We start from the raw sequence: 19,495 nt of genomic DNA, 5'->3' as shown, positions 1-19,495 counted from the left end.
AATATATCATCTCCAAACCACATGGGACAAAAGCCATCAAAACATACACACGTAGCAGAGGAAGTAAAAATCATGTGAAAACAGGATAAAGTAAGGATAGCCATGGAGCTCTTTTATTCATCTGTGTAACAAGTAGACCAGGTATGAAGTATAAGAAAATAAGGGCACCACAGCAACTTTTCCCAAGACTATGCCCATCCAAAAAATGAAGACGAGGCAAGAGTAATAATGGTAGACATTTTATAGTCGTTTACAGTTAACAAAAAAAACTTTACATATACTGTATCATTTCATGTCTTGTCTGAGACATTGGCAAGTCCTATAACTTCTCTGGACCTAAGGTTCCTAATCTGTAAGAGGAGATTAGACATGGCCGTTAAAGGCACTTCCAGTTCTTTTGTCCATGATTCTCACAACCACCCTGTGAGACAGATTCATTATTATCTCAATTTTTATACATGAGGAAACTGAGGCCTAGGGAGGTTGAATGATTCACCCTGGGCCACAAGCTAGTAAGGAAAGATTCAAACTCCAGACTCCAAGTTTAGAGCTCTAGCCACTACAACATGATGCAAAACTTCAAGTTCAGAGACAGATTATGTTCCAGTGATATATGAAGATTACATTAAACAGTAGTAACACCAAACACATAATCAAATCCTTTTGATTCAACAGTGATGAATTTTAAAGTGTTTCTAATTTGATATAATGCTCCCTGACTTATTAAAGACAATTCTAAGCTCAGTTTCTTCACCTGAAAATAGGTGTAATATTTATATTACCTACTTCATACATCCGCTACCGCAAAAGCATTTTATACACGAACAAAAAAAAGGCCATATTCAATTCAATAAGCATTGGGTAGCTAATAAATTGAAGGCAATGTGCAAGGTGCTAAGAATATAAAGGCAGGAAAGTTTCTGCTCTCAAGCAGCTTATGGAAGGATACAAATTATTCACAAACATCACTAAAAACTGGGGAGGGAGAGATCACCAGGAGCTATAAAAATGTGAACTGCTATTATTACTTTATTGTATTCCGAGTAGAGCTAATCTGAAGTGAAGTTACTATTAACCTGGAAGTGGCAAGTGACTAAAGCCCTGTTACTTACATTTCCAAAAGCAGGCCGCAAAAACACTGTGGAGGTTCCTTTCCTATACAGGTAGAATAATTGCTTTCACTTCAGAGCTACAGTACAATCTGAGTTGAAAATTCCCTAATGGCCTGAAAAGCTAAGTAAGTAAACTCGAAAGGATTGCAAAATTACTCTATTAATACATATGGCTCTAAAACACAAAAATCATATGGAAATCATGTGGTGAGCTTTGGAACAATATAAAAAGAATAAGAGTAATAAAACATACAAATTTACAAAATAACCACAATCGAAGCAGTATGAACTAACACTTCCTTTGGTGTTTTTAAGTGCATTTTGCTCTGTAGAGAGGTACCAGTTAGTAAATATTACTCCATTTCTCTCACTTCTAAGAAAAGCTGTATATGCACAAAAAACTACACTCGCATAAAATTCTGTATTTAGACAAAGAAATCAGCACCCCCACTGCAGACTAGATGGAAAAGCAACTCTCTTCATATTAGACACAACTAGGACACTCACTACAGGGACAAAGGATTGAGGCAGTGGTACAAAGTGGAAAGAATGGAAGGGGAAGAATAAAGATGGAAGGTTCAGAGGATGAGGCAGAAGAGAAATGACTACTTCTTAAGGAGATTATAGAACGGATTCCATTCCTACTCAGACTAAAGAGGCTGTGAGATCCCTTCCAACACTAAAGTTCTATGAATTTTATGATAGAGGAATGAAATAATGAGGAAGGTAAACAATCTAAGGGTCAAATATAGTAGAAAGGTGATAAAAAAGTGAAAGGTCTGATAATAGTGAATTATTTCCAGTTTTGACATACAGAAATAAGATACAGACGGACAAGACAGAGAGATACACATGTTAAGTACTTGTATCTGGGGATCATTTGGGTCACCTTTCATGGTAGACTATAGGCCTTCAAACTTAGGAAACAACTTGTGGAGACAATTCTCTCTCCTCAATGCTGAAAGATCTAGGAAGGCCAGAGGGAATGATATTCCCTCTACTGGGTATAGAGAGGCTTTGATCACCTATAAGTAACCAAAGGATGGGGCCAGTAGGGCTGCTTCTACTCCATTCTCGCTAACCTGGAAGCCTAGGGGGTCAATCAATCAACAAATATTTATTAAGCACCTACTATGCACCAGACACTGTGCGAGGTGTTAACACTAAAAGTACAAATGTGGAAAAATACCTGTCCTCAGGGAACTTACTGAGGGAAACATGTAAATCTCTAAGTCTATTCAAAATATATATAAAACAAATACAAAATAACTGAGGACAGGGAGTTCAGGGAAAGTTTTATGTAGAAGGCGGGGCTTAAGTTAAATTTTGAAAGAAACAAGGGATTCTAAAAGGCAGAGAGGTAAGGAGAAATTTATCTTCAAGCACAATAACCAGTGAACAGGCATGAAGAAAACAGATGACCTTGTATGAGGGACAATAAGAAGAACAGTTGGGCTGCTTATAGAGCTCAGGAAGTGTGGCAAAGTCAACTGAGACAGCTCTGAACATAGAAGTGCCTGTTACATAAATAGTTGACATATTAATAATTACTAGATTTTAATGGTGCTAATTTAGTGACAGTCATGCTTCCCTAACTAAACAGCAAGCAGATGTTCCTCAACAGAGTTTACACTTCACTTTAACATGTTAATACTTACTTGCCCTGTTTTACATGCAGGTATACCTTGCTTTTAAGTACGCCATAAATGTAAAATTAAAATTTAGACAAAAGAACCATTAGGCAGTAATAATTCATTTTTATTATCTGACTCAAAAAAATGGATTCATTCAGAAATTTTCTAAAACAGTGTCACTGCCACAAAGTGAGATACGCTATCACTTTGTTGACAGATCCAAATGTTTAAAGTAACTGGTGACTCAGATATTAATGTCTTTTCTTCAGTTATTAATTTAATGGCGATTATATTAGACCTTTTAACCTTTCCATTAAAGTGTAATGTATTAAAGTCCAACACTGTTTAAAAAAAATTATAATGCCTTTTTGTTTCTAGGAAAATGCCTAATATTTAGGTTATAATAATCCTCACAGAACAGTAAAAATGAATAGCTAATAATCCTTTTTTAGAAAAATAAACTTAAATAGAAAAAATAAGATTTTATCCTAAATAGTAAGATATCAATAATGCATAGAAATACATAAAATCAGGATGTTCAATAGGCACCAGTGATTTAAAAGCTACTACAGGAAAAAAAAATGGTAACACATTTGAGCACACTTACTCTTTGACTACTACAAGAATAAAAATGGTAACACATTTGAGCACACTTACTCTGTGTATAAATCCTCTATCATTGCAACAATAATGACAATGAAAGATACTGCAAATATCTGGCATCCAGAACCAATAAGGGAGGAAAATATCAGAGGGTGACTCGATGGTCTAAATACATCTCCATGTACCTGTTTCCAGCCATACTCATCTCCTAGGTCTCTGTCCTATGTATAACAGGGGGGAAAATCATAATAACAAAATTATTAGATACTTAGAAGTTGTAAAACTGAAAACTAAAGTTTTTTCTTCAATATTAATGATTTAATTTTTGCATTTAAATACCTCACTCCTCCTGTCTTAGCAAAGAGGAGATTACTAGAGTAGAATAGTCTATACAACATTAGACATGATGATCACTGTATATGATATTTTAACTGTTTTTCTTGTTATAAAGGTCCAATTCCATAAACTTCCAAAAATGTATATAGAAAACACAAGGTATTACATTACAATTTATTCTAAAAATTAAAAACATATGTAAAAAGCTGGAAATTATTATAAAACAAACTCAATTCAAATTATAAAATAGCTATTGCTCTGATATTTCATGATGGCAAAGAGTTATGCCATCTGTTCAAGTACAGTATCAATGCTGAGTATTTTAGGAAGTAGAGATTGAGAAAAGTTTGAGAAAAAAGAAAGATCAACCTAGGGGAACAGCTACTGTCTGCCATTCTTAATCCTACTTTAGAAGATAATTTCACAAGTAGGTGATTAGAACTGCAGCACTTACTGTTCTACATAAATAGGGATCATATTTGAAGACCCAGACAGTACACCACTTCAAGGTATTTGAAGCTCCCAATAACAGTAATAATCCTTTATGTCTGTATAATGTTTGAAAATCTTAAAAGTGCTTTCACAAACATTCTCTCATTTGGTCTTCATAAAAACATTGTGAGGTTGGTAGAGCTGATAATCACCATTTTATATATGGAGAAACAACTCTATGAGGTAAGTGACTTGCCCAGCGTCACATGGCTAACAAGTTGCAGGCTGAGAATTAAATACAAGAATTCTAAGTCCTAGTTAAAGGCTATAAAAGCCCTGAAAAAAAAAATCAAACAATTAAAGAATGCAGAATTGGAATCACCTAAACCAAATGGGGAAACAGACTCAAGAGAGGCTGTCATAGCTAACAGAACAACCAGCACACACAGCTCAGGTGTCCTGCCCACAAATCCCAGTGATCATTCTACCATACTATGATTTTAAAATAACTATCCAAAGCATAAAAAAAAATTGATTCATTTTCTTAAATATCACCCTCAATAAATATTTACCCCACACAAAATATTATTAAGTAAACCAAATAATCCCAGTGGATTACATAAAGTACTGTCATCCCCATTCACATGTAAAACTAAACATAATATTAATTTTCTTAAATGCTAAATATTCTTCAACATTCTAAGAAAAAGTCAATATTCTACAATGCCTCTCAAAATTTCTCAATGAAGTTTATGTGAATTTTTAAAATTAATTTTGGAAAATTAGGAAATGTTTGCTCACCATATCATCCATTTCTTCCTCTTTACTGTATCGTGCATAATCTTTTCTTAAAGTTCTCATTAAAATCATAGAAACTAAGCCCACCAAGAAGATAACCATCATGAAAGAATTGAAAATTGAAAACCAGTGAATCTAAAAAAATACAAATATTACCAACATGAAATAGCAATCACAAAATTCACAAGTTTTATAACAAATTCTTAAAATATAAAAGACTTTCATTTATAAAACATTACAAGCCTAACCTGCCACATTAAAAAAATCTACGATTGGCATAGGATAAATGACTTACATTCCAGACTGATTTTTAAATAGCAATTTCCTCCTTCTAGTTTAGATACATGCTTTACATAAAACTTTTCCAGAACAAACTTAGTGAATGCTTAAACTGAGGTACACCAAAATTGTACGTCATACAAAAAATTAAGATTCTCTAAAACTGGTTATCAGTTGATCACGTTTCCATTAAAAAAACCAACAATCTAAAGAAAAATAATCTGAAAGCTTTATAACAAAGTCTATAATGCTCACTGCTTTCCCACTATCCCAGGCAAATTCAGTAACTTGACCAACATTTTCACAATTCTTTGCAATTAACAACCATTTTCACAACCCATGAGTCCCCATGATATCCTATTTATTAACATTCTTGATTGTGTAGAACCCTACTGCCCACTATTCTTCATTAGCTACACACTAGCATGGTCAAGCCCTGAACTTGCCTTTTCATCACAAAATCACACCCCCTACCTTCAAAATTCTGAATTTAATGATTCCTTCCTCTAAACATAATCATCCTTGCTTGACATCCCAGTGAACCCACATTTAATTTAACAAACATTGATTATGGTTCCTGCTATCCCAACTGAATGATAACAAATAAAACAAAAACACACAAATAACAACAAACACAACTTCTTCATAACAACCAAGCATAACAATTCCCTATATTGGCCATGTCCAATATTATGCATGTCTTGTTCTGGATTTTAATTCTTTCACTTCTCTGGCAAGAGGTGGGTAGCAGAATTTATCTTTAATCTTCTAGACTTATGGTTTATGATTGAATTAATCAGAATTTCAAAGTCCTTCAAATGTTTTTTCCTATAATGTTGTCACTGTATGTGCTTTTCTCTTAATTCTACTCACTTCTATCAGATCACACCTCCATTTCCTCTGAAACTTGAACCCTCTCCTTCCTGTGTCATTACATAAACTGTATACCCAATGAATTTGATCTTCATTCACTATGTGATCTTCAAACTCCAACTCAATTCTTCCCACCTCACCCAGTCTACCCATTCCTGCATACATCAAGATTTCTTACTCAGCCTGAACTTTATTAATTACTCTAAAGCTGTCCTCACTAGCATCTTAAACTTCCATATCCATCCTATCACTATAATCTTGGATCACACTTCCACCAAGTGATCCCTCCTCCTGTTGAGTCATAAAGCACAGCTGGAAAACAATAGAAAACTTTACAAGCATAGTTAATTACAAACTTAAGTCCGACTCTACAGAGCTTCCAAATCAAAGACAAAAAAATACTGCAGCAGCCAGAAAGCAAGAAATCAAGTACCAAGGAATCAACCAGGATCACACACCATTTAGCAGCACTATTATGAAGACATGGAGAGTTTAGAATACAATATTCCAAAGGACAAAGTAGGCTTAGCCAAGAATAACTTACTCAGCAAAACTGAATATAATCCTACAGGGGTAAAAATAGACATTTAATGAAAGAGGGATTTCAAGCATTACTGACAAAAAAACTAGAGCTGTGGAGTAACTTTAAAGTTCAAACACAGGAATTAAGAGTCATAAAAAAGGTAACATAAATATAAGGGACTAAACAAGGATAAACCACTTAAATTCTAATGCAGGGAGAGGATAGATGTACCTGAACTTATCATCAGATGTCATAAAGGAAGTCTTAAGTACAAAGAAGGCCTAGGAATGGTTCTATTATGTCTTGATGTTAAAAGAATGGAAGGAGATGTAAAGGAAATTCACTGAGAAGAAAGGGAAAGAAAGGTTATGGAAAATTCTCTGATATAGTCAGGGTATACAATTCAAAGTTGGGGGTAGGGGAAACAACACTGACCCTCGAACCTCACTCTTATCTGAAATTTGAGCACACTGGCACACATGCACACACACAGAGCTGGGTACAGAAATACATTTCCCTTGAAAGGGAAATAGGAAAGAAAGATGAGAAGGGGAAATTGGGGGAAGAATAGATTAAGGAAGGGATTATTTCTAATCAAAACAAACTAAGAAGGTACTAAGATATTTTCAGCCTTTCCTTGAAGTGGCAAAGAATGAGAATCTGGGGAGGGGGCACCCATCAAACTGGGAAAGTACTAAACAAGTTATAGTATAAATGTGACAGAATACTGCTGTAAGAAATAATAAAGGCCAAGAATCGTATGAACTGATACAGATTAAAATGAACAGAACCAGGAGAACAATTTACAGTGACAACAATACTGTAAAAACAAACTTTCAAGGACTTAGGAACTCTGATTAGCATAATAACCAACCACAATTCCACAGGACTAACAATGAAATATGCTACCTGCCTCCTGATAGAGGGGTAAAAGACTGAGAATACAAAATGAAACACACACAAAAGACATACACGTGTGAATGTTTGTGTGCATTTTTTTCTTTTGGACATAATTCAAAAATTTGTTTTTCTTGACTATGTATGTTTTAATGGATTTTATTTCTCTTTTATTTTCAAATGGGAGAAGGGGTTAAAAAGGAGAGGGGAAGAGAAGGCAGATTTTTGCCAAATGAAGGAAAAATTCATTTTAAAAAACGTGTCTACTGTGGCTTTCAAAATGTTTTCTAATCTGCCTAACCTCAAACTCAATTCAAACTTCTTTTCTATTCCCCTCTATATTCGAGTTGACCTCATTATCCTACACACAACCCATGTTTATTTCGAAATGCCTCTGTGTCTGCTCATGTTGGACACATCTTCTACCAAGGATCTCCTCCCCTTCTCCAAATCTCCGAATCTTTCAAGGCCTAGCTCAAGTTTCAACTCTAACTGTTCCAGGCTTTACTTACCTCTTTTCTCTGATTGCATGCATCACATATTTCAGTACTTAATCATGTATTAATAACATCATCATTAGCTTATGTGTTATTCTTGCCTTCCCAGTTGGAATATGATGTTTTTGAGGGCAAGGACCACATTTTATAGTTCTGTTTCTCCTACAGCTTATGAATATTAAGTAACAGGTATTAAATAAATTGATTAATTAAAAAAATTATTCTCTTCTAACTTAGTCCAGAGGGAATTAGTTTTGGGGTTTGGTTCATTCAATCTACCTTCCATTCTAATTCTTTCATATTCAAAAATTAAGACTTCCTAAGAATTTAATAGATCATCATAAATTAAACAAGATATAAGTGCTTTGAAAACAGGTTATAGGTATGTGATATGAAACTCAGAGGACACTGTCTAGGTTTACAGATATCTCTTTCATAAGGACAAATTCTTTCAGTTAGTCAGGAAATACTTCATGACAATTTGAGTATGTATAACACTGTCGTAAGTTCTATGGATCATATAAATTAGTACTAATAAATGATCCCTACTTTTGAGGATATTATAGTCTCACTGAGGGAAGCAGGAACGTAAAGGGAAAAACTGAATGACAACATAAGGAAGTCAAGTATTTTAAATGAATTCCCAATGAGGAAACCACATGAACTTATAGACTGTTTACATGTGTTTGAAAAAAATGTGTTTCAGAAGTTTTTGTCAAAAGAGGACTCTAAAACTGCCTGTAAAATGATTAAAGGATAATGTTTAATATTCTGATTCAAGCTGATTTTATTTCAATGGACTAATGATACTATGAAGCAGAATGAGTAGTTTCCCTACTTGGAAAAACATATTCATAAGGGAAGTCATGACAAGAAGCTGATTTTGGAGGGAAGATAAAGAGTTTGATTTTAGATAGATTGAGTTTAAGGTGACAGCAAGATATGCAAGAGGAAACATCTAGAAGGCAGTTTGAAATATGGGATCATGACCCCCTTTAGATCACGGACACAAAAACTACACCAAAAAAAGAAGTCACAACCTCAATTTTACTAGCTATCCTTTTGATCCCAACAACAAAGTCAGGTTTAAGAAGACTACAGTTTATAGTACAATAAAAACTTTTCTTCAAGAGTCAAAATACCTGAGTTAAGGAAAAAAAAATTATTTATAAATCCTATCTGTGAGCGGAAAATCTCTGATGGGAAGAGACTTTATAGGACAAAAGTCAAACTGACCAACCTCCACCCTAGGATAATATGAGTCTACAGGATATGTAGTGATGAAGTAGTTCAATTGCTACTCTCTCATGAAGACTAGATCTAAGCAATAATACCAAACAAATTTACTGTTATTTATAGAAATCAAATGCAGGATAATAGAAAAAAGACAAAAGGATTTGCCATCAGAGGCTTGAATTTAAGCTTCAAACTGAATTCATACTGACCATGGGGAAGTTGTGAGACTACTTTGGGCTTCGATTTCCTCATCTGTAAAATGCATAATTCAGGCCAGATGATGTCTAAGGTCCCTTTCAGTTCTAAATCCAAGATCCTATAATCCCTCAACAACAGAAAAAATATTCCAAAGCAGTAGCTATTCTTCCTAACCAAGTGATCCTAAGAGTACAAGTGGAATCTTAGTATTTTTATAACAGACTAAACAGCAACCATTAAACCAGTTATTATCAATAAGCCATGATGATACTAATAGCCCACTTTACCTAGTGCCTTACCATCTACAACACACTTTCTTCTGTTTTTGGTTTTTTGCCAGGCCTTGAGATTTCATCAGTGGCGAATGCCCAATGAGGAAATTCCACCTAACAATAGAGACTAGCACTTGCTCTGCAACTGAAAAGTATTCTAGAGGCCCTGGAGTGTGGAGACATTACATGACTCGCTCAGGGTCACACAGTGACTACTATTAAAGATGGAATTTAAAGCATGGTCTTCCTGCTAGACTCTAAGGCTGACTGTCTCAATGCCATGCCACACTGCCTCTCAGTGAAATCATTAAGATCTCCATTTAACAGATTAGGAAACTGAGGCTCAGAGTAAGTTACATAACTAGTGTCAGCATAAATGACACTAGCACTTTGGTCTCCTGGGTTCTGTGTTCAATACTCTTTTCATGAAAATACACAGAGGCTGCCTACACATTGCAACCAACATGGTGAGGCAGGTTTAAGTTCGAAATAAACTAAACTAGTGGCTTCCTAAACATAAAGAAACATTGGTAGACCAAGCCAAAATTGCAGTCCAAGCTTACTACTTGACCTCTATTTTTTCCCCTTTAAAAATTTTTATGCCTCCCTTCAATTAAATAATAACAAAAAGAAAATTAATAAAAATAACGAAATAAAACCATCATAACATGGACAGTACAGCAAAAATAAATTCCCACGTGGAAAATATATACCTGTCTGCGTTTTAAGTTCATCCCTGGCAGGTCAGTGGTATGTTGGCATTTCCTTTTAAACTTTCCTACCAACATGAGTACCAGCACACTCATACTATTCCCACTGTAGCGCTATTACCACTGCCCCAAATCCTCCCAAAGAGGCCAATATTCCCACCACCGTAGCTACTGCTGCTGCTGCTCCATCACCTCCTTCATTCCAGCTAATCCCAACACAAGAACCCTGATTAATTCTGCAAGTTAAGGGAGTTCTTTCTTGCAGTGGATGGTATGCTCTGTTGAAACTAAAAGTTTTCCCTAAAGAAAGAATATTCTAAATGATAGTATGACCATGAGAAAAATCACCTTACCTCTCTGCGTCTCAAGTTTCCTAATATGTCAAATGAGGAGCTGGGATATATCAACATTCCCCAAACTAGAGGAATGCTAAAAAGTCCCCGTTAGTTTCACAATTCTACAATTTTAGTATTCGGTTTCATTCACATAAGTTTTGTGAGCTAGAATGGGAACCTAAATATCAATAACTTCTTTTTCAATAAAACACTGCATTCTAATTAACAACACTTTCTGGAACACAACCCAGTAGCAGTTGGAGAATTCTGTATTTGTGGGAATATCACAGGTACATCTCTACCCAAACTGTCATCATAACAAGGGTAGTATAGAAGCAGAGGAGTCAGGACTGTGGTGGTGGCTTGAGTTGGTAACTTTTAACTCCCCCAAAGGGCTTCCAGTGCTTTGAGGGAAAGGGGAGTGGGAAGAGGGGAGGAAAATTATCATGCTGCTTCTAGCAAGCATCGGCAGTGCTAATAGTGAATCAGATTGTGCAGAAGTTAGGGCCAGGGACATGTTAAAACATTCTGTTGATTATCTGTGGTAGCCTTCCATTCCTCCCCCAATATATAAACAATTTAATTTAAGCCCTGCTTTCTTCTGAAGAGACATGATTAAGTCTTATAAAACAGAGGGACGATGGGTCACCAGTAATTTTGATGGAACTTTAGCTTGGGACCTGCCATGGGAGGAGGCGGCAAAAGCGTAGGAACACCAAAAGTATGCTATGAGTTGATTAAGATCAGAAGAAGAAAGAAAAAAGGGTTCTATCCCCCAGGTCTCCAAACTATGGTGGCATCATCTGTCCCCAGTTCTCACATGTCTCTTTTAATGAAGGAGTCACACAAAGCTCCCTTCAAAGGGGAGACACTTGCATGACTTCCGGAGATCCTCAAATCCAGCCTGCTTATTTTACGCCTGAGGAAAATGAAGCATGGTAGTTAACTACCATGGGCCTAGGGTCTCATGGCTGACTGGTAGGATAAGCAGTTTCCCATCCATATCCTCCTGACCCTAAGCCAGTGGTTGGATGTTTTCTCTAGGGATCTTCCACCAGTCATCTCAAGAACAGCATGACTGCCTTACACCCAATGTGCTCACTAAAACTTTCTTCTTGAGCCCTCTAGCTTGAAGGTAAGGAAGCCTTCCCTTTCTCTCCTTTTTCTTTCCCCTCCTCACCTCACCTCACCTTCCTGTAGCACACACCCTCCTTTGTGCCCCTCTCCTCCAGGAACTGCCCCCACCCTAGCACCTCCTTTGTCTGTTCTCAATTTCCCCTTTAGGATTTAGATCTTGGTGGCAGGACATCCTTAGAACAGGAACCAGCAGCCCAGCACAGAGTAGGCACATAATAAATGTTCTATCTACCCACCCTGCACAGTCTAATGTTCTAGTACAGAAACTGAAAGTCCCAAAGAACCATGTTTTATTTCAAAAAGGGATGGTCATTAATCTATCAGTGACATCTAGTATGTATCATTTCCAAAGAATGGTCTTACAAGTTTCGCTATACGTCCCTGAAAGTCAGTTCAATGGGAAAAAAGTGAAAAAAATAATATGCATTAAATGTCTTTAATATGCAAAATAGTTACATACCCTGTGTTGAAAAAAGGATGGATCAAGATATTTGTCAAATCGATCTTCAAATTTTATATCTGATTTTTTCCATTTCACCTGAAATAAATTTTAATTTGAAAAACTTACAAAAATCAAAGAAACAGATGACAAAACTTTAAAAGAAAATCTGGGGGGAAACTTACAGGTATTAAGAAACCAGAGAAAGGACAAAGTGGTTATCATTATTGGGGCTTCAAAACAGGCATGCCAAAAAGAAGCCAGTGAAAATTCTCCTCTACACACAACATCAACACATCTTAACTTTGTCCTATAAGGACCTTCCAAGAGTGACAAAGTTGTTCAGTTTTCAAGATCTCTTTACTGTTGGCTAATGCTTTAATCTGGGATAAGTTTAATATCTGAAATTAAATCACTTTCAACCAAAATAAGAACAAAGAGAACTTTACCTTTAGATTGAATTATTGATGCTTAACGACACCAAAAAAACTTCCTAAGTAAAATCATTCAAATATTTTTGCACTGGCACATATACACAATGTTTAAAAGACTTTAAAAATTGGCTACCAAGTTCATCTTTCCAGTTACCTGAGCCATGGGGTTTAATTAGGAAAACGAGAGAGGGTCTCCCTGTACAATGTATTTTCTTTGTTCCACCATCCCAATCCCAGAAAGTCGTATGAATAAACTTTACCATCAGGGTTGTTAAAATTCCCTCTCTGATGAACATTTCAATGACACATTCTATCCTACCTAGTGGAGTGTGAAATTGCAGTCTGGTTTGTATCTGCCCTGCCAAACAACAGTAAGGTGAGTATCTATCAGTACTCAGGGTTAGAAAAGAGATAACATAAAGCATTATGTATTACGAATACACAGTTTTTCTAGCCAAAGAAGCTAGTTTTGAGGTCAAATTTTGTTGTATCTGGGAGCAAGACAAACAAAAAAAGCAAACAAAATTTAATTTATGTGCACTACAGAAAGCTGTACTCTAGATGTCCTTTTCCTCATCAGACCATGATTTTAAGATAATGGAACAGGTAAATAAAACAGACAAGTTATAATATTTACAAACATTTCTTGCTCATCTACTTCAATTCTAGAACAGACTTAACTGTTTGTAAGGGATATGACCTCAACATTGCTCCCTGAATGGCATATTATTTTAATACTTACTGAGTATGACATTGAGATTTTGGTATTTGCTATCAGTTTCACCTTTCCTTCACTAGTTAAGTTAACATCCACAATTCGATTTCCATTGAAACCTATTTCCAGCCTTTTGTAGGTCCAAAGATAGTAATCTTCAGCATCTTCATCTGCTTCACCAACAATACCTATAAAAGACAAAACGCTAACATTTTACAATGCAGTAAAAGTCTCTTTTTTCTAGGTTTCCTAAAAGCTAAGAGTATGTTACTATTTTTTAATTCCCACAAAACTCATTTGCAGGAAAGTAAGTAACAAATACTATTTACCCCAGTTATTTAGAATATAATATTAATCAGGCAATGGTATAGGTTGATCCTCAGAGAAGCCAAGTAATTTACTGAAGAGAAAAATTGTCTGTTCTACAGCTCCAGACGAGGTCATAAAGCAGATTGGGTATAATAGTTCATTGTAATCCATTATTACTACTAGAAGGGAAGAAAATTTCTCAAATCTGATACAAATTTTTGCTATCCAGTCCTGTGATTTCATCAGTGTGGGGAATTCACAGTATGGAGTCTCTTTCTACCAATGCAGAACAGCCATGTGTCTGTGATTTGGAGTCTTAAAAGAGCTGCCAGGGCACTGAGAACTTGATTTGCCACGGTCACATAGCTAATACATGTCAGAGGTAGGAATTAAGCCCCAATCTTCCTGTTTACAAGGCCTATCCTCTCTACCAACTCACATTTGTACAGATCTTTACTTTTTAAAATATTTTCCTATCTATTATCTCATCTTAAATTACATAACAATCCTGTAGTTAGGAGAGAGATTGCCATATGTTTTTACAAAAAATGAAAGACAGTGAGAAGGTAAGTGATTTTAGATAATAAAGCCATTTGGTAGCTTGGAATAAAAATTCAAATTTTCACCACCATTCTGTTTCTCCTGTACACACAAGTAAATACAAAGGACAACATGATGAAGGACACCAGTAGGAAGTCAATTTAAGAAGTGAAAACAACCAATTGTACTTCAATCATCTATTCCTTCCAACCCCTCAGTCAATACTTCAGCTTCTTGAAGGTCCTCAATATATAGATCTCCCCAGGCTCAAATTTCTCATTATACTCTGAACACAATAACTTATAGTTAGTGAACATATATGCTGTATCTTCCTTACTAAATTTTAAGTTCCTGGAGGACAGGGACTATGTTTTACTTCCATTCACTGCATATGAAAGGGGCTTTATAGAATTTTTAACTGAACTAACTCATTCAAAAGTGTTCACTGAGCATTAACCATGTGCCCAACACTACACTTAGTACTAAGAGGTTGGCAGAGGATACAAAATTATTTCCCACTAATCAAGCTGGTCTTCTCATTGTCATCTCCACAGACCGTATGTCCAGAGTTTTGTACACTCTTCCTCAATCTTTCCTTTCTTTTTCCCTGAAACACCTTCACAGGATCATAAAGGTCTCAAGTTTAGAACTAGAGGGGCAGCTAGGTGGCACAGTGAGTAGAGCACCGGCCCTGGAGTCAGGAGGACCTGAGTTCAAATCCAGCCTCAGACACTTGACACATATACTAGCTGTGTGACATTGGGCAAGTCACTTAACCCCAATTGCCCTGCCAAAACCCCACCCCACAAAAAAAATTTAGAACTTGAAGGGAGCTCACATATCATCGCCTGAAGCTCCATCATTTTAATAGAAAAAGCCATTGAGATGAAGGAAACTGGAGACCACTGAAATAAAGTGCTGACCCAAATCCCAAAGTATTAAGTAGCAGAGCTGGAAGAAAACCCAGGTCTCTCTAACTCCAAAATCAAGCCTAAAGGTTTCAATCATCTTTATATGGTGTTAAGAGTAACCAGGCCAGATGAGTTCACACCTTATGAAAGAACTAACCTTGTCCAGGGATTTTAACACCTCTTAAGGAGACAAAAGAAGAATTCTAGAGGTCCTAATCAATCTCCTTCCAGGCACATGTACATTTTCTTCCCCAGTTAAAAACTGTATAGTCCCTGCAAAATATACCAGGAAGTATATGTCCCAGATCAAGTGCCCTTTGTGAAGGTCCAGACCTCGTAAAAGTGGATGGCTCTAATGCTTACAGTGACAACTCAAGATACAACTTACAATATTTCCCATCTAGGCTAATGTTTCCTTGGTGACTGCAAGGGTCTTGTTTAAATTCAGTTTTTCTCCTTTCCAACTACAAATCCTACCCATCCTGCAAATCCTTGCCCTTCTTCAGAACTCCTAGAGAACTTGGTACCACAATATATAGCATTTATTTGGTCTCCAGTTTGTACAGTTTTATACTCTCTTGCAATGGAGGTCATTCTCCACTACTTTAATGGCCTACAACTCAATTAATCTTTGACACTGAAATAACAGCAAAAAAGTTAAAACGCATTTCAAATACCAACTGATGGGTAGATAGAATCAAGACCTCCTTGATTCCACCTGAAGCCCAATCAGAAATGATTGGGCCTTGAACAATAACAACAATTCACATTTATATAGCATCTTAAGGCTTGCCAAGTGCATCCCTCTGAAAGAAGTAGTATAATTATTATCTTTATTTTATAGATAAAGAAACTGAGGCTCAGAAAGGTTAAGTGACTTGTCCAACAGCAACAATAACAACAGCTAAAAGGTATACAGCACTTTATATATATAAAATCTCATTTCACTCCCCCGACATACTCAAGACAGATGCTATCATTATCCCCATTTTACAAAGGAGGAAACTGAGGCAGAGGTTAAGTGACTTGCCTAGGGTCTCACAGCTCCTAAGTGTTTGAGGATAGATTCAAACTAAGAGCTTCCTGCTCCAGGCCCAGGGCCTTATCCACTGCATCACCTAGCTGCCAAGTTCACACAGTAATTGGTAGTATGATATAATGAAATAAACTGGAAAGAATACTCATTGCATTAATAATAATAAAACAATATCAACTGATATTTATATGGCAATTACTCTGCCAGAAATTGTGCTACGTACTTTACAATTACCATGTCATTTGATCCTCACAATAACCCTGCAAAACAGGGGCTGTTATTATCTCCATTTTACAGATGAGGAAACTGGAGCAAAGAGAAAGTAAGTGACTTGCTCATGGTCACACAGCTAGTTAAGTGTCTGAGGCTAGATCCGAATTCAGATCTTTCTGAATCGAGGCCTAGCTCTATCCACTTCACCCCTAGTTGCATCATTTGAGCCTCTGAGGCCTATGGAGATTAAGTGACTTGCCCATTCACACAGCTAGAAAGTGTCAGAAATCTGGTTGAAAGTCATGTCTCTCTGACTCCAGCTCCAACATTGCCCTACAATGCACAGGCTCTCTCTACAAAAAGCTGGTGAGGATAATGTTTATTACTATTCCCATTTTACAGATAAAGAAAAAGATTCAGAAAGGTTCTTATCACCATTCTCCCAGCAATCCTGGCTACCAAAAAACTTGGAATCATCTTTGACCCTCTTACCTGCCAATATCTGCACCATCTACAAGTGCCACTGTTTTTTCTTCACAGTGTAGGCCATATGAAAGTAATGTTTTTCACATCCATTTTTTTCCTTTTTATGCTCACTGCCACTACCAGAGTTTAGGTCCTCAACATCTCTGCCTGGACTATCACAATACTCTCCTAAAAATCTCCCTACCTTGAGTCTTATCTACTCTCCAATCTAGCCGGTACATCTAAAATGACTCCATTCCATGTCACTGCATCGCCTAGCTTGCTACCTTTGCACTGGTGACATCACTGCACATCTGGAATCATTCCCACTTCAACCCTACTTCTAGCAACACCTTCCAAACAAAGCCTTTTGCTTTCCCCACAGAAGTCCTAGAATATGGCTTCCAATTGCCTACAAAACAAGGGCAAACGCCTCAGCTTTCCACCCATGGCTGGAAGTTAGATCTGGAACAGATTGTAAACACATGTAAAATTCATCTCCTTCTATAAACCCCACCTCCAATCAAATGGCCTACTTCAATGCCCTCTAAAAAGGCCTTTGCTTTTCCTTCCCCATATCTCAGTTCATGACATTTCAACTGACTGATACACCTTCCTCACCCACCCAAATCCTGTCCATCCTTAAAAGGACAGTTTAAATTCTACCTTCTCCAAAAAACCTGCCTTGACTATTCCAGGTAGACTTCCTGCTGTGAATTCCAATTACCATTAACAAGCTGGTAATACCTATCATTTATTGCCTAGTAGTGTTGTTACATACAGCTTAATTTATATTCTTGCTGCAAGCACCAACTAGACACTAAGCTCTGTAAGTGTCTTATCTGTGTCTATACCAGTCTCAGAGTCTAGCACAATGCTGAAACACAGAGTAAAGGTCCAAAAAACATCTGTTGGTTTGCTGATTAATCCTTGGTTTTCAATTCACAAAGAATTAAGAAATTCAGGTAATTTCTTAGGTCATGCAATTATTTTGTGTAGATTTGCTTCCTAGGCATCCTCACAGAGAAGCTCTCTGTCATTAATAGATTTTAAAAGAGAAGTGGTTTGGTATATCATTCTAAGACTTACTAGGTAGTGACTGGTCACAAGTCATCAGTAGCAATTATGAGCACCCCCATATATGTTAAAGAATAGCCCATATGAACAGCATGGTCCACTTTTCACAAAGCAGAGGAGCAGTGCTGAGGTAAGAAAAGGCAATAGCTTGAAGTCCACTGCTGCAGAACTCCTCTCAATAACCTGCCACCTCATAAATCAGGAGGCCACCATCCTGTGAGAATTTAAATTACATCTTAGAACCTCAGGTTCTGTGTTTGGGCCACTTTTGTGCTTCAAGTAAAAATGCTCTCTTAACCCATTAAGTCCAAAAATTTTTCTTGGTACCTAACATAGTTCCCACTAATGTACCAGAAGGCCCAGAAAAGGACAGTGTAAAATCCTTCCACCACTACTCCTTGTTACACACAACTAGACCTCAACCTATCCCTGCTAAGGTCACTGTGGAGCCAGCACTGCAACTGACTCATCCTCCTTTGCTTAGCCATTCCAAGTAAGGAAAAACAACAGAAGACAGGCATACATGAGTGAAACAAATCTTCATTTGCCCTAGGGAAAAAAGGGAAAGGACAGTACGAGATCCAATCAAAATCTGAAAATAGAAGTTTCTCTCCACAACCTAGATGTTACAACTTCCCTTGACTAACAGGTATGCCCCCAATTATTGAGACTTGAGACAGAATTGAACCAGAGGCCTGGGAAAGCTTAAGACTTGGATGGAGACAGGGCAGCATCCCTAACTCTGCCATGGAAGTAATGACCACCTGGGTCTGAGGTTCCATGGCCTACTCTCCATCTATCAGACTCTTCTTTATATACCTTTTACCCACAGCTACTACTCCTTACTTAGATTTCTATCCTCAACCAGAGAAGGGAAGAGGCCTAACAATCATTCCCAGAATATCAGAGCCTTCACAGACTTACGAGGATCTTTCTACTTGACACAATTCTCTCATTCCTGACACCTGGTAGACTCCATAAATAATCACAGGATTTGGAGCTAAAAGGAACCTTAAAGGTTAAAGATTAGGAAGTTTAGGCTCCAAGAGGTTAAGAACTTTGTCCAACATACATGTACAAAAATATTTATAGCAGCTCTATTTGCAGTGGCAAAGAACTGGAGATCGAAGTGATGCCCATCAACTGGAAAACAGCTGAACAAGTTGTGGGATAGGATTGTTATGGAATACTATTGTGCTATAAGAAATGACAAGCAGGATGCTTTCAGAAAAACTTCTATGAACTGCTGCAAAGTGAAGTTAGCAGATCCAGAAGAACAGTAACTGCAATACTGTATGATGATCAAATGTAAATGACTTAGCTCTTCTCACAGCAATATAATGATCCAAGACAATTCCAAAGGACTTATAATGAAAAGTGCTAACCACCTCCAGAGAAAGAACTCATAGGCATCTAAAGACATTTGGAAGCATTTTTTCTTTATTTTGGGGGTTTTGGTTTGTTTGGTGGTTTTTTGGTCTGTG

At 36.8% G+C, this 19,495-nt stretch overlaps 1 protein-coding gene across 2 annotated transcripts in view; it reads right to left on the bottom strand.

Annotated features, from left to right (window-relative positions):
- TM9SF3 (transmembrane 9 superfamily member 3) overlaps nt 1-19,495 on the bottom strand; it is a 68,135-nt gene that overhangs the window by 27,989 nt on the left and 20,651 nt on the right. For both annotated transcript variants that reach the window (XM_036734477.1, XM_036734478.1), the window contains exons 4-7: nt 13,488-13,648; nt 12,333-12,410; nt 4,919-5,050; nt 3,404-3,570 (exon numbers count right to left, since the gene is read on the bottom strand). In XM_036734477.1, coding sequence (XP_036590372.1) covers nt 3,404-3,570; nt 4,919-5,050; nt 12,333-12,410; nt 13,488-13,648 — 538 coding nt within the window. The remainder of the gene's footprint in view (nt 1-3,403; nt 3,571-4,918; nt 5,051-12,332; nt 12,411-13,487; nt 13,649-19,495) is intronic.

Source organism: Trichosurus vulpecula, chromosome 8, assembly GCF_011100635.1.
Source record: "Trichosurus vulpecula isolate mTriVul1 chromosome 8, mTriVul1.pri, whole genome shotgun sequence".
Classification (NCBI taxonomy): Eukaryota; Metazoa; Chordata; class Mammalia; order Diprotodontia; family Phalangeridae; genus Trichosurus; species Trichosurus vulpecula.
This window is presented reverse-complemented; position numbering and strand designations above follow the sequence as displayed.